Source organism: Dicentrarchus labrax, unplaced genomic scaffold (genome assembly GCF_905237075.1).
Source record: "Dicentrarchus labrax unplaced genomic scaffold, dlabrax2021, whole genome shotgun sequence".
Classification (NCBI taxonomy): Eukaryota; Metazoa; Chordata; class Actinopteri; family Moronidae; genus Dicentrarchus; species Dicentrarchus labrax.
This window is the reverse complement of record NW_026136720.1, coordinates 14279444-14300923: the sequence shown is the minus strand read 5'-3', so window position 1 is coordinate 14300923 and position 21480 is coordinate 14279444. Positions and strand designations below refer to the sequence as shown.

At 40.2% G+C, this 21480-nt stretch overlaps 4 protein-coding genes across 7 annotated transcripts; 1 reads left to right on the top strand and 3 right to left on the bottom strand.

The window, feature by feature from the left end:
* Window positions 1–81: 81 nt before the first annotated feature.
* On the bottom strand, window positions 82–6936 carry LOC127353406 (sodium/potassium/calcium exchanger 1-like). 2 transcript variants are annotated; one of them, XM_051382611.1, is made up of 10 exons: window positions 6822–6936; window positions 5321–6534; window positions 4240–4299; window positions 3883–3991; window positions 2570–2650; window positions 1921–2009; window positions 1465–1731; window positions 1284–1373; window positions 964–1130; window positions 82–841 (listed from the first exon to the last, which is right to left on the bottom strand). In XM_051382611.1, the coding sequence occupies exons 2-10, from the start codon at window positions 6362–6364 to the stop codon at window positions 592–594; spliced, it is 2157 nt and encodes a 718-aa protein (XP_051238571.1). In that variant the 5' UTR covers window positions 6365–6534; window positions 6822–6936; the 3' UTR covers window positions 82–591. The 2 variants fall into 2 exon arrangements, with proteins under 2 accessions (XP_051238571.1, XP_051238572.1); XM_051382612.1 differs by lacking the exon at window positions 2570–2650.
* A 517-nt stretch (window positions 6937–7453) lies between these two features.
* On the bottom strand, window positions 7454–13399 carry LOC127353408 (sodium/potassium/calcium exchanger 1-like). 3 transcript variants are annotated; one of them, XM_051382615.1, is made up of 6 exons: window positions 13250–13399; window positions 11155–12153; window positions 10040–10279; window positions 9857–9946; window positions 9536–9702; window positions 7454–9433 (listed from the first exon to the last, which is right to left on the bottom strand). In XM_051382615.1, exons 2-6 carry the CDS (start codon window positions 12127–12129, stop codon window positions 9172–9174), a joined length of 1734 nt encoding a protein of 577 aa, XP_051238575.1. In that variant the 5' UTR covers window positions 12130–12153; window positions 13250–13399; the 3' UTR covers window positions 7454–9171. The 3 variants fall into 3 exon arrangements, with proteins under 3 accessions (XP_051238575.1, XP_051238574.1, XP_051238573.1); XM_051382614.1 differs by lacking the exon at window positions 13250–13399 and adding an exon at window positions 12405–12747; XM_051382613.1 differs by lacking the exon at window positions 13250–13399 and adding an exon at window positions 12431–12747.
* ints14 (integrator complex subunit 14) lies at window positions 13341–17584 on the top strand. Its single transcript, XM_051382620.1, has 11 exons — window positions 13341–13562; window positions 13666–13773; window positions 13929–14084; window positions 14368–14486; window positions 14591–14733; window positions 14829–14921; window positions 15408–15552; window positions 15661–15794; window positions 16062–16180; window positions 16654–16719; window positions 16802–17584. Exons 1-11 carry the CDS (start codon window positions 13341–13343, stop codon window positions 17033–17035), a joined length of 1539 nt encoding a protein of 512 aa, XP_051238580.1. The 3' UTR covers window positions 17036–17584.
* On the bottom strand, window positions 17306–21477 carry hacd3 (3-hydroxyacyl-CoA dehydratase 3). The gene is made up of 11 exons (XM_051382621.1): window positions 21240–21477; window positions 20450–20492; window positions 20288–20361; window positions 20013–20177; window positions 19839–19884; window positions 19632–19742; window positions 19411–19538; window positions 19140–19252; window positions 18291–18397; window positions 18072–18203; window positions 17306–17953 (listed from the first exon to the last, which is right to left on the bottom strand). Exons 1-11 carry the CDS (start codon window positions 21315–21317, stop codon window positions 17877–17879), a joined length of 1074 nt encoding a protein of 357 aa, XP_051238581.1. The 5' UTR covers window positions 21318–21477; the 3' UTR covers window positions 17306–17876.
* Window positions 21478–21480: the final 3 nt, after the last annotated feature.

Below are 21480 nucleotides of genomic sequence, written 5' to 3'. Positions count from 1 at the left end.
GGTCAAGTCTGATTTTATTATTGCTGTGCCTGACATTTTTATAAAAACTGATGTGCATGAACAAACTTTAACTTCAGGGAAGGTCAGGTTCTCAAGAAAACAAAACGTCATTGGCGGAAGTGTATACTTACATATTATACAAAATTCACATTTAAAAACCTCACAAATGTTCCAAATTGTGCACATATTCAGGATTTATAATTCCATTCTGTAGATGCAGTATACAGTGTAAACAGTGAAAACATTTGAATATCCCTGTTAGTATTCATTCTTTTACTTCACAACCTACACTATATTAGACAGTAGTTCTTGCATCTCCTGGTGTAATCAAAACTTGAATATAAAAGCTGCCATCGTTGCTAAAGGTGAGTATATAACAAGTTCTAGAAAATGTTGTAGTATGTGTATTGCTTCTGACACTCAGGACACATGCCACTGGCAGCAATGCAGAGCAACTACTGTAGCTTTCTGCACAGTTTCTACAGATATCAAGACCCATGTTCATGAGGTCCACACATGTATGGGTTAACAGTTCTGCTTCAGGACACAAGAAGAGAATCCTGGCTGTAGAGAGGGTTTATGTTCACACGTTCAGATGGAAACAGGGCAGACAATGATGCGATCCTCCAGCATCACGCTAAGCACCAGGAAGATAAAGTAGAGCAGGAACATGGTGGAACCCAGTGCCTTGTTCATCTTCCACTTACAGGATGCAATGGAGACGATGACAAAGATGAGCATGATGAAGAGCAGCACGATAGCACAGAAGAGCCCATTGCTGCTGACAGCCACTGGAGCCAAACCATGTAAGGATGAGTACAGAAGCCACGGGACTGGCAGACTTTTGAAACAAAGTGACAGAGCGAGAGAAACACAGAAAAACAGGAGACAAAGAAACCCATCAACTGAGTGTTCATCTGCATTTCTTTTTAAATCGTGACACATCATGCTATCGGAGCTCACCCCACAGTGATGTCGAAGATGTTACTGCCAACAGAGCTGGACACAGCCATGTCCCCCAGGCCTTTACGAGCCACAATCACACTGGTAATGAGGTCGGGGATGGACGTCCCTGCAGCCAGGATAGTAAGGCCCATTATCTCCTCTGAGATACCGATGGTCTCCCCCACCTACAAGGGCAAACCAGATTTCAGAGTGGATAGAAGCTACAGAAACAGAAAATTATTCACATGTTTTTTCTCAAAATGACCGATTCAGGGTACAATCTTAATCTCAAGTCCAAATGTGCACTTCTATCTCTAAATGATACTACAGTAACTGACCTGATGGGCCCACCACACCATGAGGTAGGAGAAGACAGCAATCCACAGAATAGAGCCCAAGAAGGTGACTGCAAAGAATCTTTTAGATTTCTGTTGGACAAAGTCAGTGATGTAAAAGCAAAACAGTGTTGAGGCATTTAGGATATTGCAGCTGATCTGAGAAATGTGTCTGTATCTTTACCTGGTTGCGGACATCTGGAACTGTGAGCCACAGAGGGAAGATTATGGGCAGCAGGAAGAGGTAGGTGGCTTGTTTACGTCGTGTGTCAGGCCACTCCAAAGAAAGAGGTTCATCTTCTTTCTCCTCTTCTTCTTCCTCTTCCTCATCTTCCTCTTCCTCATCATCTTCATCTTCACTTAACTCATCGCTGTCTTCATCGCTGTCATCTTCATCACTGCCATCATCTTCTGACCCTCCTGACCCAACCTCTCCTGCAGGTACGTCATCCTGAAGCGTTGGGGAAAGACATCATAAAGTAAGACAGTAGAAGTGAAGAGGAAATACCAAAAGAAAATACCAAAGAAGCCTAAAGACGCCATTTGCCTAAAGTACTGTAGCTCTGACTCTTACATAGACAGGTATCAAAGATTCACTTCTGGGTTTTTTGAAAACCACTAGGACATGGTTGGAGAGTACCTTCTCGTCCTCTGGCTGCTCTTTCTTCTCTGGTTCTTTCGGCGGGGTGGCCTCTGGCTCATTGGTCTGCTCAGTTTTCCCCCCATCATCTGTGAAAGGAATCCCAAAAATCTTGTGCATTCCCCCCATGCTTCAAACTCATTCCGCTATCTTAAGGAACTCCCATTTCATTTTGTAAAAGCTTTAGGTCTGGTCATGTGGGGAAATCCAGTGAATGTGTTTTTTAGGACTTACATCATACATGAGGTCATCCTCATGGAAACTGAACTGAATTAACTTGCTGTCTTCACTGGTTTATTATACCTGTACACAATTTGATGTATTCCTTGTGTTTTATATACACTATGTATACACATCATATTTAACTGCCAAGCAGCAAAAATTATGCTAAAGACACATTTTTCCTTTGGCTGCAATAAAATTATCTTATGGTGGACATGTCTCATAGACATCATCTTGCTGTTGTCACACAACCGGTTTGATTCATTCAGTTCACACACTGAAGCATTTTGGGTGTATGGTTTTAATGTGAAACAGAGCTTTGCAGCCCAGATGATGAGGAGCTTTCAGACTCTGTACATGAGCAGAGTCTGAAAGCTTAATGAAAGGCACCTGATCAATGGATGACCATCACATCCTTCCATTTTACCTTCACTTTTGTCTTGGGTTTGTGTTACTGCTGTCCGTCTAGCCACATTATTCAGAGTCTCAGCCTTATCCATAAATTTTCCTACAATCAAACAAGCAAAAATAAACTCAAAAATCTGTGATGAATTACTATCGTGTGATAACAATTACAATAATTCTACAATTTAACATTTACATTGGTGAAAAATTAAGCAGCCACATAATTCATGAGAAGAGCAAAATATTGGCAGTATAACATCAAAAACAACAGCAGCATCATAATCCTTACGGCAGCACAGAGAAATGTCATGAAAGGAAGAAAGATAGACGCTGAGCTGCAATGTGTTTCCAGTACACATTCTTCAAAAAGAACGCAAGTTTTTTCCTTTTGATGTAATGTCTCACATTAAATACATCCACCTCAAGCAAGCATAATCAAGAGCAGACAACTATAGACAACCATGCAGTACAACGTAGGATAGAAAGCAACTGCAAACATCCATTTTGATTTTACTTTCAAAGTATTTGATTCTTCAGCTCATCATTATTTACAGAAGTTAAGTAAGCCACAGGTATTTATAATGTTGCTTTGATGCATCATGTTACTAGTGATCTCGAAGAACATAGATAAAAAGAATTGGTTGATACTGGAGCTGCTTGCTGTGATCCAGATTTTATAGGATCATTCAAAAGCTGATTATAGTGCTGGAGTAAATTGTAAGTGTTTGCTGCCTGGAGGCCTGAAAGTAGAAAAACCAGGAGCCAAATGGGAGACAAGGTACAGCAATGTGGTCCTGCCTTAGGCAGTCATAGAACAGGAAAATGTGAACTTTGCTGTGAGAGTATGATCACCATATCACAAGGTACTACAAAGCTACAGTAACCTTACTACTTACTAACTACAACTATCAGGAAAACCTATTGGGGAAAACCACTGGGGAAACTGTACAGAACTAGTCCATCACCACATCATAGTTAACAGATTGGATTACTTTGTTATCTCTCTTTGGTATGCCTCTCATATAATAGACATGGTTTAATAATCATTTATCAATCAATTTAATAATTATTATGTGTAAAACAATCTCCCTGTTGACTAAGACCAAAGCTTGAGCAAATCTTTTTCATATTTCAGTGTAGGCCTACAAATGGATCCCTCCTTAGACTGTGGCAGGTATTTATCTGCTTAGTAACAATCTGGACTTAGTGCTGCCTTCATTTGGGACACTTTGCTAATCCATTTTACTATGAGAAGGACATAGTCTCCAGACACTCAATATAAGAGCAGTTAAAAAGGCAATCGTTGGGGCAATCGCTGTGGTATATGGTACTCACTGTCTCCGAGAGGGTCTAATGTGTGGATCATAAGTTGGAAGATGGTGTTTCTCATAGTGCTGTTGTGTAAAGAAGCTGAACTTCCCCCCCGCTGAAGGGATGGCTTCAACTGGGGAAAGAGATGGCTGTGGTCACGAAAGCTGCTCACAATAACAGAAAGTTAAACAACCATGTCATAGCAGCGGTCAAGCTCGTATTTTTACATGTACCAGCACTTGAAGGGAGGCTGGTTCATTGGGAGGACTGCAGAAAGGTCAATAATATGCAAACAAATATGTAGATATATGAACACTGTGAGTGTTTTTTGTGTGTTTCTATTTGCAGTTGATTGCAGTTGGTTGATTGTTTGATTTTTACCTTTAACCGATTCTTGTCCTCTGGTGCAGGAGGGGCATTATCTTCATCGTCCCCACTTGTCTGTGTGCAACAATGTTTTTTCAGTGATAATTATTCATTGGTAGAGATAGATGAAAGTTATTTCAATATGGTAGAGCTTAAATATCACTATACTGTATATAATCTTATACATTGCTATTTCACACATAGTACCCCATTAGGGTCTTATTAGTGTTACATGTCATTAAGAAAGATCTGTTTCATGTACAGGACTATACATTTGTAAAATTATTAAAAAGAAAAAAAGAAAAAATGACACTATAGTGTGATTACGTATGATGAAAAATAGCATCAAGATATCAAATAATTACATTTCTCCAGCAGTATATCCAGCTCAACAAATACCCTGAGTGTGCACAAATACTGTAGCTTTGTGCAAATTAAGCCTCAATCACAATTACCAGGGTTAAACACGATATATGTTGATACTACAGCTTGGACAGAGCCGTGGCTCCTCAAAGGATTAGTTTGCTGTGGCTGATCAGCTTTGGTCCAGCAAGGCCTTTGCTAGTATCATTTCACTCTTTTGACAAGATGTGAGTATAGATGTCATGAGGGATGAGCAATGTGGCTTTCTGTTTCAGTAATAACCACACTGCTTGTAATCAGTATGACAGAATACAAGACAAGATTATGCATAAGTGAAAGGGTTAGTCTCACTTTTGAGAATATGCATCTGTTTTATGGGGTGCCATATCTATACCTCTACATATAACAGCATTTCTTTCATGTTAACAAGATAGCAAAAATGGTGCCAGTGAATTATTTGTGAAGTATCGCATAATCTGCAAAAAGAGGTATACATTTGTCTCATAAATTACATAACACTGTTGTAATAAATATGTATGCAACTATGCTTCAAAGCACTCAGGCAACTTTGGGCAAATGCCTGCAAACTATAAGTTAGTAACTCTTCAGGGTTCTGCCCACAATTGAGAAAGATCTCTGATAAAAATACATAATAACAGACTTAATGTGTCAATTGAGGACATGAAAAATCTGATTTCAGACCAGCGTCATGTTCTGTCACAGGAGTGCTTACCTTTTCGGGTTCCTCCACAGTAATAATCTTGACAATGTTCTTGTGTTTGTAAAGTTGGGTCTTGAAGGCCTGTTCTATTTGCACATTGAACTTCATGAAAATCACATAGAGAGTGTAACTGGTCACCAGCATCATGCTCTCCCACCACATTATGACATTATCCAAGAAGAAGATGATGAGTAAGATGAGGTCAAGTATGTAGAAGGATACGTCTCTGAAAAGTGGCCACCAGGTTAGGTGAAGAACCTCCCGTGAAAACAAAGCACACATTCCAATCACAAACAAAATGTTGAAAACTGCTGAACCAACAATTGTGCCAATACCCACATTGCTGTGGGCGATGAAGATGCCTATCAAGGAGGTGAAAAGCTCAGGAGCAGAACCTCCAGCAGCCATGAAGGTGGCTCCTGCTACATCGTCAGAGATGGCCAACTTGTCTGTGATTACCCCCAGTGCGGGAACAAAGAACTCATCACACACAATCGCAAGTGAAATGAACATGTACATCATTCCAAAAATGTGGAGGATCACCCAGCCTCGTCTGCGGTCTTCAATAGAAAAGATATCTTCAGGGTATTCGCCCTTTATATGTGGAGCTTCACCAGGAGAGGCTGGAGTGATGGTGGTTACAGGAGGAGCTGGAGCTGGTGTGGGTGTCTCCTTTGGAGATTCAGGGGCCACATAGATGCAATGCACAAGAGTTCTGTTTGTAGTTGGCAATGGTGGAGATTCAGTGGGGGTGGATGCTTTAAAATCTGTTGTTGTGTCTTGATGATGCACCACATGCATCTCTGGTGTTGTTTGATCTGTGGGCTCTAATTCATGTGTTGCAGTGAGAGGTTCCTCCAGCCCCTGAGTCTCTACTGTAGTCTCATCAACCCCCTCTGTTGAACCCTCTCCAAAATCCTCTCCAATCTGAGGCATTGGCAAAGGCTCATACAGTCTGGCACTGATGGTCAGCTGGTAGAGGGTACACAGGAAAACCCCAGAAAGGAGAAACAGGACCCGGCTCAGCTGCAGTCGCTTCCTTCTTGTACAATACATTTTCCTCCAAAGCACTGACGCTGTTGGCTATGGAGAATTAAGCTGCATAAATGGGCTTTGGTAGAGGACAAGTCCAGCTTTCTCCCCCGGAGACCATGGGGTGACAGAATCCAAAACCTCAGCGGGTTGATTCATGTCATATGTGTCATCAACTCCTTGGAAAACCCAGCCTATTGTTAATGAAAGCATCAGAGATAAAATTACATTTAGACAGCATATGGCACAACAGTAGTTTGAAAGCATTTGAACTATTCAGACAATGTGACTCGTACACAATTTTCTGCCATAGCATTATAAATAAGCCCATTTAGAAGCTGTTATGTCCATTTTCTATAAATGTTGGTGGTTTCCAAGAAGAATGAACAGAATGAGTGACAGATGAGCACAACAGACAAACACAAGCAAATGCAAAATATCAATACAAATAGAAAATAGATAACAGCAGGGGGAGACTTACCATAGAACAAATATCTTGCAAAGTCAATGGTGCAAAAAAATCCAAAAGCAGATTTCCACAGCTGGGTATTGTAGCACAAGCTAAAGTCCAAATTGTTGCCAATCGCTAAAGGGTTATGTAGGACACAGGGACAAGTCTCCACAATGGATCAGCATAATACCTGAAGTCTTCTAAGAGGATTATGTGCATTGTCTCACTCTCACTTTATCACAAGCCTACCTTAGTAATATTTAATGCAAAATAACATTGGTGCTTTAGTCTTTACTGCTATTATGTTGCATAACTATAGCCAGAAAATGTATTTTATGAAGCCTGAGGCTGAGAAACTTGGAAATAATACTTGGAAATAACAAACTTTTTGAACTGGAACAGCTAACTCCAGTCCATAATGTATAATGTAAATAAGCCAATAGCATTACTGTTGAAATTGCAGTGTTATTTGCTGATTTCTTTTGCCGTCCTTTTCAGTAAAGTAATATGAACTTTCTTATTTAAAGTCTGTATCACATAGGAACTATGTAATCCAAGATAAACTGCTTTCACCCGGACAGAAGTAGTGGTGCACATATCAGCACAAACTGATGCTGTGAGAAATACCAGACCCTTCTCAGAAATACTGCAAGGCACATGTATCAGAATCAGAATCACTTTTATTGGCCATTTATGCTTACACATACAAGGAATTTGACTTTGACTCTGGTTTCACATTGCTCTCAATGTACAATGCACATACACAGAAAAAGGTATACGTAGAGCTAAAAGAAAGGACAACAAGTTCAAGAAGGTAAACATAAACATTAAACTATGTACAGATATAAATATACATATATATACATACATACATACATACATACATACATACATATATATATATGTATAAATAATAGAAAACTAAAGAAAAAATAGAAGAACAAAGAAAAAAAGGGCTGTGTGTGTCTTCTGTTCTTCTTCTATATATGGTAAAAACATAGGACACAAACAAGACATTGGTTAAGGCTCGACTCATCTACATCAGACATGAAACACATGATAAATACACAAAATTGCTTACCAAGCTATTAATTAGCAAGCCATTACTATTTTCAAACATGCATATGGCACATACTTCAAAAAGGCTTTGATGTCAGTCACAACCTGGGGACTTAACCCAGTGGAAAATACAACAAAATAGGGCAATCCTTTACTTAAAGGTCACATAGGTGTTGTTATAGGTTTGAAAGGATGCTAGCATCAAGTCAACCATGAGCTGCAGCCGCTGTGGCAACTGCTGCTTTCAGAAAAAGGCACAAACTGTCCCAGTTGGAACCAGACTTGGTGGAAAAACAATAATTCTTGTTCTTCTTGTGTCCCTTTTTAATTATTCTCAAACTTCTTTTTTTCTTTAACATTTTAAGATTTAAATTTGAGACTGATTATTAAGGACTATGTTTTTGAAGCATATTTTTTTTGAAAGTCACCAGATGAATATAACGTTAAATCTTACAGCTGGTGTCCTTTACTTTTGGAGCAACAGTTTACATTAGGTGTAATTGTAAAATTTGTATCATCTGCATACATTATTACTCTGGATTATATATTATTAATATGTAGGCCCATTATGCTACTGTTATTTCATACTTTTTGTGCTAAAATTTCAATGGCTAAAATAAATAAGTAGGGTAAAGCCTTGTTTTAAATCTCTTTTCAAATATATTGTTTCCGTAAGGTTGTTGTAGATTAATGTTTTAGATGGGTAGTAAATGTATGTAGTATATGTTTGTTTAGGGGGTTACAGATTTTATTGTAGGAGGATGTCTGGTAAGAATCTGGTCACAGTCACAGGGTCAGATCAAAGGACCATTTGTGTTAAAGACCTAACACCTTCACATGCGATTTACAGCAGTACTGTTAATAGGATCCCAGATGTGTTTTTGTTTTGATGTACTGAAAGGTATATAAGGGAGAGCATTCTGGAAGTTGGGAGAGAACATCTATGCTGTGGTCTTCTCTCCATGCTGCATGAACAAAGGGACTTGATTCATCACACAGAGTTCGTAATTCTTCAGAGAACTAGCAACTCTCAATATTGTGGAAGAATTTCTCCTACAAGGTCACCATTATTAACTATTTTACCTTTTGAATTACTATAAGGAGCTCTTATCCAATTAATTATGGAAAGGTCAACATTGAAATAGTGTTGACATTTATTCATAAGCGTGTGTTTATGTGTTTGGATGTTACCATAAATGTTGGGGTTTAAATTGTTGTACTTTGGTCTGTGAATGAGCACTGCATTGTGATCAAGTAACGGCCCACAAATGAAAGAATGTACAGTATATATATACATACACATAAATTATATCCAATTATTTTAAGCCCTTTTGGACACACTAACAGGGCAGATAATGATTTCATACTGCATCATAATGCTAAGCGCCACAAAGACAAAGTAGAGCAGGAACATGTTCAAACCTAACACCTTATTGATCTTCCACATACAGCATACAATGGAGATGATGAAAAAGAAGAGCACGACAAAGAGCAACACCATAGCACAGAAGAGCCCATTGCTACGAACAGCCACTGGAGCCAAACCGTGGATGGATGAATACAGGAGCCACGGGACTGGCAGACTTTTATAAAGAAAAAGAGCAAAAGAGAGAGACAAACTCATTAAATGCATGTTAATCAGCATTAGTTTTTCAACTGAAGCACACCCGGCTATCGGAGCTCACCCCACAGTGATTTCGAAGATGTTACGTCCCACAGAGCTGGACACAACCATGTCCCCCAGGCCTTTACGAGCCACAATCACACTGGTAATGAGGTCGGGGATAGATGTTCCTACAGCCAGGATAGTAAGGCCCATTATCTGCTCTGTAATGCCGATGGTCTCCCCCACCTACAAGGGCAAACCAGATTTCAGAGTGGATAGAAGCTACAGAAATAGAAAATTTTTCACATGTTTTTTTCTCAAAATGACCGATTCAGGGTACAATCTTAATCTCAAGTCCAAATGTGCACTTCTATCTCTAAATGATACTACAGTCACTGACCTGATGGGCCCACCACACCATGAGGTAGGAGAAGACAGCAATCCACAGAATAGAGCCCAAGAAGGTGACTGCAAAGAATCTTTTAGATTTCTGTTGGACAAAGTCAGTGATGTAAAAGCAAAACGGTGTGTTGAGGCATTTAGGATATTGCAGCTGATCTGAGAAATGTGTCTGAATCTTTACCTGGTTGCGGACATCTGGAACTGTGAGCCACAGAGGGAAGATTATGGGCAGCAGGAAGAGGTAGGTGGCTTGCTTACGTCGTGTGTCAGGCCACTCCAAAGACAGAGGCTTATCCTTTCGCTCTTCTTCTTTTTCTCTATTATCATCAGCATCTTCATTTTTACCGGAGTGATTGCGCCCTTTATCACTTACAGCATCTTCAGAGTCTCCTGACTGATCTTCCCCTGCAGGCACATCCTCCTAGGAACAGGCATTGGGTGTGTTGATCATGCTGGGCAATAGTTCAAGCATATGAAAGATAAAAGATAAGACCAAAGAAGCATAAGGGCCTAGAGGCCAGTTGTGAGTCTGTACATTGGCTCTTATGTAGACAGGTTTAAAAGCTTTACTTGAGCTTTTTGCTAACCAACAGGAAATGGTTGGGGAGTACCTCTTGCCTTTCTGGCTGCTTCTTTTTGTCCTTTGATGCTAGTTTGCTCTGGCTGCTCAGCTTTCATTTCCCAAAGCCTTTGTTAGTAACATTTCACTCTTTTGACATGATTAGCATAAAACCTCACAGTAGGTGGGAGTGTTGTGAGGGATGAGTAATGTGGTTTTATGATTCATTTTTCATAGGCTTTCTGTGATGATCATGACAGAATGAGAGACAAATTATGCATGAGTGAACAATTTTCACTTTTGAGTACCTGCGTCTGTTTTGCATATGGAACAAATTATGTGACTGTGTTACTTGATGTGATAAAAGCTAATTTTTCTTGATATTAAACATATTTGGTGCTTTTAAATATTTTTTCAGTATCAAAAACTCTATTTTAAACTCATCAAGTGGAGTAAAATCACAGTATATGTTCTTAAAAGCTACACAGATCTGTGCTAAGTTATATACCATTGTTGTAACGTGCAAGTATGCAAATATGCTGGGATGTGTTAAATCAAAGCTGGCCGAATGCCTGCAAACTGCAAACTATAACAGCTCTTTAGGGTTTCTCCCACGCTTGAAAAAAAGAATAACAAATGCCACATTCTTGATCTTGTTAGTTACAGAGTATGTATACAAGAAAAATGATTAAATCCCTTTGATTTGAGACGAGTACATTTGTCACAGGAGTGCTTACCTTTTCAGGTTCCTCCACAGCAACAACAATGTTCTTGTGTTTGTAAAGTTGGGTCTTGAAGGCCTGCTCTATTTGCACATTGAACTTCATGAAAATCACATAGAGAGTGTAACTGGTCACCAGCATCATGCTCTCCCACCACATTATGACATTATCCAAGAAGAAGATGATGAGTAAGATGAGGTCAAGTATGTAGAAGGATACGTCTCTGAAAAGTGGCCACCAGGTTAGGTGAAGAACCTCCCGTGAAAACAAAGCACACATTCCAATCACAAACAAAATGTTGAAAACTGCTGAACCAACAATTGTGCCAATACCCACATTGCTGTGGGCGATGAAGGCGCCTATCAAGGAGGTGAAAAGTTTAGGGGCGGATCGTCCAGCAGCCATGAAGGTGGCTCCTGCTACATTGTCAGAGATGGCCAACTTGTCTTTGATTACCCCCAGTGCGGGAACAAAGAACTCATCACACACAATCGCAAGTGAAATGAACATGTACATCATTCCAAAAATGTGGAGGATCACCCAGCCTCGTCTGCGGTCTTCAATAGAAAATAAATCTTCAGGGTATTCGCCCTTTATATGTGGAGCTTCACCAGGAGAGGCTGGAGTGATGGTGGTTACAGGAGGAGCTGGTGTGGGTGCCACATAGATGCACTGCACAAGAGTTCTGTTTGTAGTTGGTGATGGTGGAGATTCAGTGGTGGATGCTTTAAAATCTGAAGTTGTACCTGAGACCTGCATCTTTGGTGTTGTTTGGTCTGTGTGCTCTAATTCATGTGTTGCAGAGAGAGGTTCCTCCAGCCCCTGAGTCTCTCCTGTAGTCTCTCCAAAATCCTCTCCAATCTGAGGCATTGGCAAAGGCTGGTACAGTCTGGCACTGGTGGTCAGCTGGTAGAGGGTACACAGAAAAACCCCAGAAAGGAGAAACAGGACCCGGCTCAGATGCCTTTGCTTCTTTTTGGCACAATTCATTTTGCCCTAAAGAAGCAGTGGTGGCTACGAAAAAAACAAGACAGCAACTTTAGTAGTGTACTTCATGTCACACCCTCTTGGCTCTTTCATCCTATTGTAATAACAGATACAATGACAAGTAAGCAGCAGCATGCACACATACATACACATAACCTATGGATATATATGCATTGATCCTTAAGTCTTTTTAGAGGATTATGTGTGCAGTGTCTTATTTTCACACTCAAACTGATCACCAAAGCCGTTTGCAATCTTCATCAAATACACATAATAACCTTAAAAACGGGCGACTCTTCCTCACCAGTTTCCCCGCAAGTATTAAAAATCCAGGGCTCTCGTCGGATCGCTAGATGCCGAAAGCTAATTGTGCGGATTCTCGGACATTTTCCGCGCATAACTTTTTACAAAAACAACTTCTCTGTTTATCACATGCGCGCACATTTCACTTACACAACGCGATCTGAACCGGAATAACTAAATTCAGGATTAATACTTCAAAGATCGAAACTCCAGCATGTAATATCCAATGAACCAAAGCTAGAGCAATTAATGCTGGAATTAATTAAGTAAGCTGCTGATTTCTGCGCACGTCTCAGCTCAACAAGATCACATAGGAACCACTTGTCTTAAAGCACACTGTTGTCACCCGGACGGAAGTACAGGTGCACATTTACAACACAAACACTGGATGGCGAGCGAACCGTTGAATGGCGAGTATAGATCCAGTTTTTGGCCTGTTAATAATTAACTTAATATTTTACTTTTTGAGGTAGATATCTTCTCCCTTTTGTTAAAGAGTAACCGGAACGTTTCTTCCGTTGGGTTCCGTTAGCCGAACAATTAGCCCACACTAGCTAACAGTCCTCTGCTGTGACATGTTCCTTCTTTCTTCTTTCTTCTTTCTTTTAGCTCTTAACGTCGTTAATGGTCGTTAATGGTCGTTAATGGTCTACACTAACCCCACTGTGACACCCCTCAAAAGCCCTGGCAGTGATATAAATACTTAGTCGCATAATAAGCCACATAATTGATGAATTATCTTGTCCTCGAGAGACGCTGTTTGACGCTAAGTTAGTAAACAGTTAACTTTTTAGTTTTGCGTTGTTGTTTTCACATTTACCACATTTCTGTTTCTTTCCTTCAGTTGGAGCACGTTGGAGGGTACTTTAAGTCCGTTGTATTTATCAGGAGCCCACATACAACAGTAAACCATGCCCACGGTGGTCTTAATGGACGTGTCTCTGTCCATGACACGGCCAGTGGCTCAGGACGGCAGCGAGGAGTTTCAGAGGAAGAACCTGGCTGTCCACGGACTGAATATGTTGTTTGAACACATGGCGTCAAACTACCGCATGGAGTTCACAACGCTGATGGCTTTTTCTTCCCTCTGGGAGCTCTTGGTGCCTTTCACCAGAGATTACAATGCATTACAGGTAATTTGTGCCTGTTTTCTCGAGGTCAAACTCAACCAGTGAAAAGGAGTAGGACTTTGGAGAAGAGTTGGACATGATCTTTTTTAATTTCTTTTCTGTACAGGAGGCTCTGAGCAACCTGGAAGATTATGACAAGACCTGTGTTGAATCCGCTCTTCAAGGAGTTAGTAACGTGGTACAGCAGGAGTGGGGCAGTGCCTGTCCCTGTCAGGTACTTTGAGTCCTTTTTATACACTCAGTTTATTATTAATTAGATAAAGATGGTGGTGTATGGTCAAATCATGTTTTCATAGTGATTCCAGCTATCTATGCCTGTTTATTGTGACGCAGGCTTATGTTTTTGGATCTCCTTCCTTTGTCCTGTAGATGGTAATGGTTACTGATGGATCTCTTGGTATTGGAAAGGGTTCCCTACGTCACTCCCTGCAAACACTGAAGCAGCGTGGGGATGACAAGAAGTTTCCACTCCCTTTCCCTTTCCCCACCAAACTGTTCATCATGTGTGTGGCCAATGCAGAGGAGGTACTGAGTCACCCTTTTTTTGCTGACATTCAACAATTAATTAAAAGGTTTTGCATGATTTAAGTACTCCAAAATGTCTAAATTATTAAAGCAGTGACTTAGAGATTGAAGTCAGTGTTTGACCTTGGGAGAAGATGAGTGTATTATTTTATTTGTCACTTGTCTAGTGTGACCAGTAAGTTTCCATTGCGTCCATGTCAAATTTAAGCTAATGGTAAATCAGTGCTTGTAATAGATTTGTTAGTTGCAACAAATGCAACCCCCCTGTTTTGTGTAATTACAGTTACAGATGACTGACGCCATGGACAACTTGGAAGAACTACTTCGTCTCAGTGGAGGGGATGGACAGATCTTCACTATGGAGGGGGCACTTTGCATGAAGAGTGTTCAGGCCATGTTTGGGTATGACTCTTACTGGGAAAATAATCCAGGAAAATATTTTACTTTTCCATGTTTTTGTAGGTACTAAGGAACCGTGGCTATTGTATGTCTCTGTATGTCTTCAGGAGGTTGATTGATCACGCGTACTCTCCCTTCCATGCCGTCCTGCATTGTGGAAACCTGTCGTCAGACGTTCAGGTGTTCCCTCGACCTGAGCCTGTTGTGATGGATGAAGAAGTGGAGCCCATGCCCCGAGCAGTCAGCACAGGTACCCAGCTGTCTTTTAAATTGAATGATTTAAAGTTAAATTGAAACTATTTTTTCCCCCTTTAACACAACTTCATTCTTTTATACTTGTTTCAGATTTGGAAATTGTGGGCTTCATTGAAATTGGTGACATTTCCAGTCCTCCTGTTATATCCAGACACTTGGTACTGCCTATTGCTGTAAACAAAGGTTAGTGCTGGAAATGTGTGGTGTTGTTCTAAAGCAAAACTATTGTGTACATGTGTAGACAAATCAGCTGTTCAACCTGCCCAGGCCTTGTTGCTTTTTGTGTAAATGATTTTCTCAAAAAAATGTCCAGTTTTTCTTCAAAGGAGCAGATTGTTTTAAACTGATTTTCACCTGCACTGCACTGTCCACACACTTAAAAGGTTGTTCCCTACTTCAACACTAGTCTTTTTGCAACAAGGATGACTCAGATTGTGCTCCCAGTAAATCTAATTAAAGGGAAATAGGTAGCAAATGTAAACAAAAGTGTTTGTGATGCAAATAATATTTTTAAAATAGCATTTTTACATAGATTATGGTCACCTTTTATATTCAAATAAACACATTTTAAAAATATAAAAATGTATGAGCCCTCAGTATGCCACATGATAGGGTTAGTGATGATATTATCAATGTTTTTTTTTTTTTTTTATTTGTTCTTGATTTCAGAGGTGGATGAAGTTGGCGCAGGAGCCACAGATGAGCTTGAGGAGGAACCCTCTGCCAGTCAAATGGCAGGCAAAAGTCCCAATTTTTGTGTACTTTTACATGGCAGTCTTAAAGTTGAGGGCATGGTCGCACTGGTCCAGCTGGGGTGAGATGCAACAGAATTGAATTGAATTCATTCTAATTATTATGATTTAATCAATTTATTAAAATATTTTATGAAGAAATTGCCTAAATCAAGCTTAATCTTCCTCAGGCCAGAGTGGTATGGCATGCTGTACTCCCAAGCAGACAGCAAGAAGAAATCAAACCTGATGATGTCTCTGTTTGACCCTGGTCCAGAGCCTCTGCCTTGGCTGGGCAAGATCTCACATTTGGGACCAATATCAGGTAACTCCTCGCCCCTCCATTGTGTCTGGTGTCGCTGCAGACACATAACAAACTGTTCATGAAGTCTTTGCTAGTTCCTAATTCCTGAAGGCATAATTTTAATAGTATGACATTTTTTGGATATTGTAATATGTAACCCATGTACAGATTGTTTATTCCTGCTGAGCAATGTATGTGTACATAATCAAGCACTTAATTATTTACAGAGTTGGGTTACTTTGATTGTGATACTGACAACACTGTTTGATTCACTTTCTGCTATTTCAGAGGCTGCTGAAAATCCCTATGGAGAGGATGACAGTAAAAGTCCTTTCCCTGTGCAGCCCTCGGTCAAACGCAGCTATGCCCAGAATGTCACTGTGTGGATTAAAGCTAGTGGACTACAGGTACACTGTATTAAGGCACTGTTGTCTGTTGAAGTCTGCATATCATATACTAACAGTGCAATGGAACTGGGTTAATGCTTACTGATGATGTTGTTCAAGTCGTATGGTCATACGGTTTTGTAGAAACCAAACAAACGTGGACGCCTCACAGCAGCTAAAGTCCGTCATTCAGTGCAATTAAACCTAACTTCGGTGGATATGGTGTTAAATGGTTGAAGCACAGTATTTTAACCCTCACACAACCAACAGTACAACCGTCCCGATCCAAAAATGATGTGAACACTTGTAATTTATCGTGGGAATCTTTCACATCTGTGAATGTGGTATGAGGCTGTGTGGTTACTGAGGTATATACCGTTAGGAGCCATAGCCATGTTTTCCTGTTTCTGTTTGTTCTGTGACCATGTTACCATGAATATTGAGTCAGAAAATTTTTTGAGGGTCATTTATGCTTATGTTATTTCATTCTACAGACTGATGTGCAGAAGATCCTGAGGAATGCAAGGAAACTGCCAGATAAAACTCAAACCTTCTATAAGGTAATTTCTTAAAGTAACTATTAACTAGAATATTTATGTTTCGATCATTTAAATTACTCATTTGATTGTTTGAATCTGTCAGGAGCTGAACCGGCTTAGGAAGGCTGCCTTGGCGTTCGGTTTCTGGGAGCTCCTGAAAGGAGTGGCTGATCTGCTGGAGAGAGAGTGCACCCTGCTGCCAGACTCGGCCCATCCGGATGCTGCTTTCCAGCTGTCCCATGCTGCACAGCAACTTAAACTGGCCAGCACTGGTGACTCCCAGTATGCTGCTTTTGATCACAACATTGTTCCCATGCACACTGACTTCTCAAGCTGAGCCACATCTGAAATTTGTAATAATAGACTAAAATATAGGAGCCCCAGCCTGTGTGGACCAAGGTGGAGAACTGTGTGTGCTGATTGTTGTTTTTAAGGAACTCATCAAAGGAGCTGCTTCAATAACCTTCATGTGGAACCAATTGATACTCTTTTTTGACACTGCCTGAACACGGCAAAACAAAAATTACATGTTTGTAAGATGTTCATGTGTACATATTGTTTTTTTTTTTTTGTAGGATATTTTGTAGGATATTTTTCACAAATTAACCAGATTTAAGTTTAATTTTATTCACTGTCAAATAACTTTCACATTTACAGGAGCCTCGGGAAATTGTGACAAATTAATGAAACAGTAAAATGAGGAAGGGATATAAATATAACTTCTTTCATAGGTCATTGTTGAGCATAAGGGACACAACATGTTCTCTGTATTTTAGCAGTAGCCCTGAGGTTGGAACGGTTCAGAAATCTGGAATGATAACACACAGTATTTGTTGAGAAAGTTGTAGCTATCTTCATTCATACAAAGATTAAAAGGAAAAACAAACACAGTATGCTTATTACAGCTCTTCACTAATCTACTTATCTCTTACAGACTAACGTCTAAGAGAACTCAATGACCAGTAAATAAGAGTGTAAATGCAATGATGAAATACTGAGTCGTCTGTAGGGTGTTCATGTTAACCACAAGTGAAATTATTTTAGTGAAAAAACTGGCATGAAAAGAAAAAATAACCTCTTAACAATAACTGATTTGACTGAAGCATGGTTTGAGGAATCGTCTTGAAAAAAGAAATAAGCAGGCAGCAAAGGTGTTTGAGTATTGTTGGTGCTGAATGTCAATTTGCTTTCCTCTTCTTGGTACGGAAACGCCTCTTCCTCTGCTTGTAAAGATGGCGGAAGTTGATAAAAAGCCCTGAAGTGGGGGAAGGAACCAAAAGGTTGATATCAGAACAGAAATGCTGATATTATAACATAGCATTTGTTCAGAAGTCTAAACATATGTATGACTCAAGTTTTATCTTCACACTTACCCAGAAACATGAGAACAAGATAGATGTGCAGGAAGTAAGAGAAGCCGATAGAGGTGCCGATGGCTTTTGGCAGAGGAATGCTGAAGAGTTTGGTCTCATGAAAGATTGGAATCGATTGTATCACGGCAACGGCTACATGGGGTTTGCAGACAAGATACATTTTAGTACTTGTGTGAGAAGAATTATCATTCATTGATTGAGAGAAGTAAACAAGCTCACCTTCAGCTATAACACCTAACGGGTACAGTGGTATCCAGATTGTGTACCGCAGCCACGTGAGAGTTTTCCACTCTGTGTTGAAACAGCCCAGCATGTAGAATGGATACCTGAAATTAGTGCATCATGTTAGTTTTCACTAAGACTGACCTGGCATGTTGCAATTAACCAACTGATACAAGGCAACCATTAACAGCCCATTCTCAAAACAATGTAGCCTAAATGACCTGCTCTTGTTCTGATTCTTTAACGCTAATTGCTGCACCCGTCTGCGGCATTGGAACAAGTTAACCTCAAACCTTTTGTTAAATTAAGTCTGCAGTTATTCTTTAAGTGATGATGCTGAACTTAAAGGATTTGCATTACGGGATTTTACTGACAGCGTGCTTAGGTCAACAGTTATTGCCACTGATGCCATACTGCAACCGTTTTACCATTTGCTGTTGGGCTAAAACAAACTATTTCAAAACTGATAAATCTTCTGAGTATTCTCCCGACAAATCGTTTGGTCTTTAAAACAGTGACAAGCACAGTCTGGTGTTCTAGGATATTGTGAGAGACATTTTACACTTGTCTATCACAATGTCAGAGAGCACAAAGTGACGCCATTAAGTGTCTTGTTTTGTCCGAACAACAGTCCAAAACCCAAAATATTCAATTTACTTAATTAAAAGCTAAGATAATTCTCAAATTTGTGAAGTTGAAACCATCAGATGTTTGGCTTTTTTGCTTAAAAAATGACAGTGGCTATTATTAAGCTAGGAAGTACAATAATCTCATGTCAGCAGAAATATATGTCTTTATCAAGTCCATTTGCATGACTATTCACCACGAATGCAAATGCATATTTACCTAAAAATCTCAATGCTGCTCCACAGATAGAACACGAAGAACACAACTGGCCGGTTGTGCATTTCCTCCAAACTGCCGAAAATGATGAAGAGGATAAAATTCCTTCCAACCACCTGGTAGAAGAACAAAAACACTTATTAGAAAATTAGCACCTACACTATGTATGTATTGCATTTGGTACTCCATCTGTTGACTGCATTTCTGTAACTGTGCAAAGCAGGTGTCACTGGACATCATGAAATTCAAACTCGGGCAAATGAGCATCCCACACCTGTATAAGAGTTGGAATAACACCTGTCCGGACTACACCAAAAGCAGCATTGAGGACCTCTACTGCTGCCAGGATCTGGCAGAAGAACATCACGTCCGAAATGGTGTGAAATGTGTCGTAGAGAGAATCTGAAGTGAGAGTAGCGTCATAAATATTCGGTCTTTTTATGAAGAAACTGATCAATGAAACTTTGAATCCACAACAGTCTTATATTTACTCACCTTGGCCAAAGATAAAGAGCCGCACTGTCATGTTGACAAAGATCCATGAAAAACCAAGAAACTGTACCAGGTTGTATATAAACAAAAATCCAGTTTTCAGGCTGACAAACCCTGAAATATTTGAAAGAAAGAAAGAAAAATCATTGAGGCAACTGATGAGACTTTAGAGAAACAGGCATTCATCCAGGCAGATTTGTTTTTACTCACCTTCCTCTTTATGCCTTGAAGCATTCAGCCGGTTCCTTTTCTCCTCCTTTTCCCAAGTAAAAAAATATATTTGTTCATGACACTTTGCAATATTGACTTTAATTAATTAACACAACTGTCAGATGCACAGGGTTGTATGTTAATATGCTTCACTGATGTAAATATTTATCTCACTTTTTCCCGGATCTCCATTTCAGCGTCTGACTCGTCCAGCCAGCTGTCAAAATCAGGTGCCAGGAAGACTGGTTTGCGCTCCTGTACCACCAATCTTTCCCACCAGCCTCGCTGCTCTTTCCGCACTGTAATATTCACCTGCCGCTGTGTGGACCTGTGGGTCACCTGGACACACACACGTTCATTTAATGAGCAGCACAGTCAGCAAAGCTAGAAGGCATTAAGTATGAAAGTAACTGTGGACATATGGGACTGATTTTAAAATGTATACATACCTCTGGCTTTACTGGTGAAATAAACTCCAAGTTGAACTCATATTCATTTAGTCCTTTTGCACCATGGCCCCGGGCTACACGCAAAATACCATAAAAATATGTTACACATCAGGAACTTTTAGAAATATTCCCATAGTCAAATGAACATTAAATGTATATTACCTCTGAACTGAAGCACCTTTTCATGTACATGGACATCAATATTCTGCAAAAAGAAACAGATGATGAGCATACTTCCTCCCAGTGTGAGAATTTAAGCACCATATTACCATCTGTTAAATAAAACATTTAAAAGAGATTAAATTAGACCTAATAACAATTAAGTTAAGGCTGCCACTACAATCTATAATCCATCAACAATTGTGACATTACCAGCCAGTAACAATGTCCTCGTTTGAAGAAACTCAACACGGAAATGAGCGGTTTCACACAAACTCCACCCTGAATCAGCTCTTCATGATACTGTATAAGAAATAAATAAAAGTGGGCAAAAGAGGATCCTTCCTGCAGCCCAGGTCCGGGCAAAGTGCACCTGGGTGATGCAACACCTGTCCCTAACCCCTGCTTACCTAACCTAACCTATGGGGCGAGGTGATAATGTTACACTCCACCGTTGCGATTCAGGCAGTGCCGAGGGGTATTACAACCACACACATATCTCCTTAAAACAATAGTATTCTTTATTAATAATAATAATTAACAAAATAAACAGGTTTCCTGGAATCAGGGGACACAGGGGGCTTTGTGAATATCATCTAGTTATCAGCTAAAATGATCTCAGTTTATCACCACATATGCAAATTGTACAGCAACCCATCGATGTGGCATTTACAAGAACCTGCAGCCTTCATTTGCATTATCTAACATCAGAGGCGGTGACACAGTGAGTGCAGGAGGCACTTTGTTGCCCCCGCAGGAGGGTCCTATCTAACGTCGACTCCTGTGAGCTCACCTGAGCGTCTGTCAGCTCCACTCGCAGGTAGATTTCTTCATGGCGTTGAGCCCAGTAAACGAGCGGTGTGAGTGTCATTGTTCCGTTTCCCAGGAGCTTCTTGTTTTCAAACAAATATCAGGATGTTCGGACAATGAATGAAGCCGCCTCGCTTCATGCTAGCTCGGCTTGAAGGCTACAGCTAAATTACCCAGAATGTTCTGCGAAGCGCGTGCGCCCGCCTGTCCGTCACCGTAGCGAC

Coding starts and splice junctions, on each gene's coding strand:
- ints14 (XM_051382620.1), top strand. CDS start 13,341: ATGCCCACGGTGGTCTTAATGGACGTGTCTCTGTCCATGACACGGCCA. Junction 14,734..14,828: donor GCCCCGAGCAGTCAGCACAG/GTACCCAGCTGT, acceptor TACTTGTTTCAG/ATTTGGAAATTGTGGGCTTC. Junction 15,553..15,660: donor GTCGCACTGGTCCAGCTGGG/GTGAGATGCAAC, acceptor AATCTTCCTCAG/GCCAGAGTGGTATGGCATGC.
- hacd3 (XM_051382621.1), bottom strand. CDS start 21,317: ATGACACTCACACCGCTCGTTTACTGGGCTCAACGCCATGAAGAAATC. Junction 19,743..19,838: donor TTCAAGGCATAAAGAGGAAG/GTGAGTAAAAAC, acceptor CAAATATTTCAG/GGTTTGTCAGCCTGAAAACT. Junction 17,954..18,071: donor TCTTGTTCTCATGTTTCTGG/GTAAGTGTGAAG, acceptor CCCCCACTTCAG/GGCTTTTTATCAACTTCCGC.
- LOC127353408 (XM_051382615.1), bottom strand. CDS start 12,129: ATGAATTGTGCCAAAAAGAAGCAAAGGCATCTGAGCCGGGTCCTGTTT. Junction 9,947..10,039: donor TTCCAGATGTCCGCAACCAG/GTAAAGATTCAG, acceptor TTTGTCCAACAG/AAATCTAAAAGATTCTTTGC. Junction 9,434..9,535: donor ATCTTCGAAATCACTGTGGG/GTGAGCTCCGAT, acceptor TCTTTATAAAAG/TCTGCCAGTCCCGTGGCTCC.
- LOC127353406 (XM_051382611.1), bottom strand. CDS start 6,364: ATGTATTGTACAAGAAGGAAGCGACTGCAGCTGAGCCGGGTCCTGTTT. Junction 4,300..5,320: donor CTGTGGAGGAACCCGAAAAG/GTAAGCACTCCT, acceptor TGTTGCACACAG/ACAAGTGGGGACGATGAAGA. Junction 1,131..1,283: donor TGGTGTGGTGGGCCCATCAG/GTCAGTTACTGT, acceptor TTGCCCTTGTAG/GTGGGGGAGACCATCGGTAT.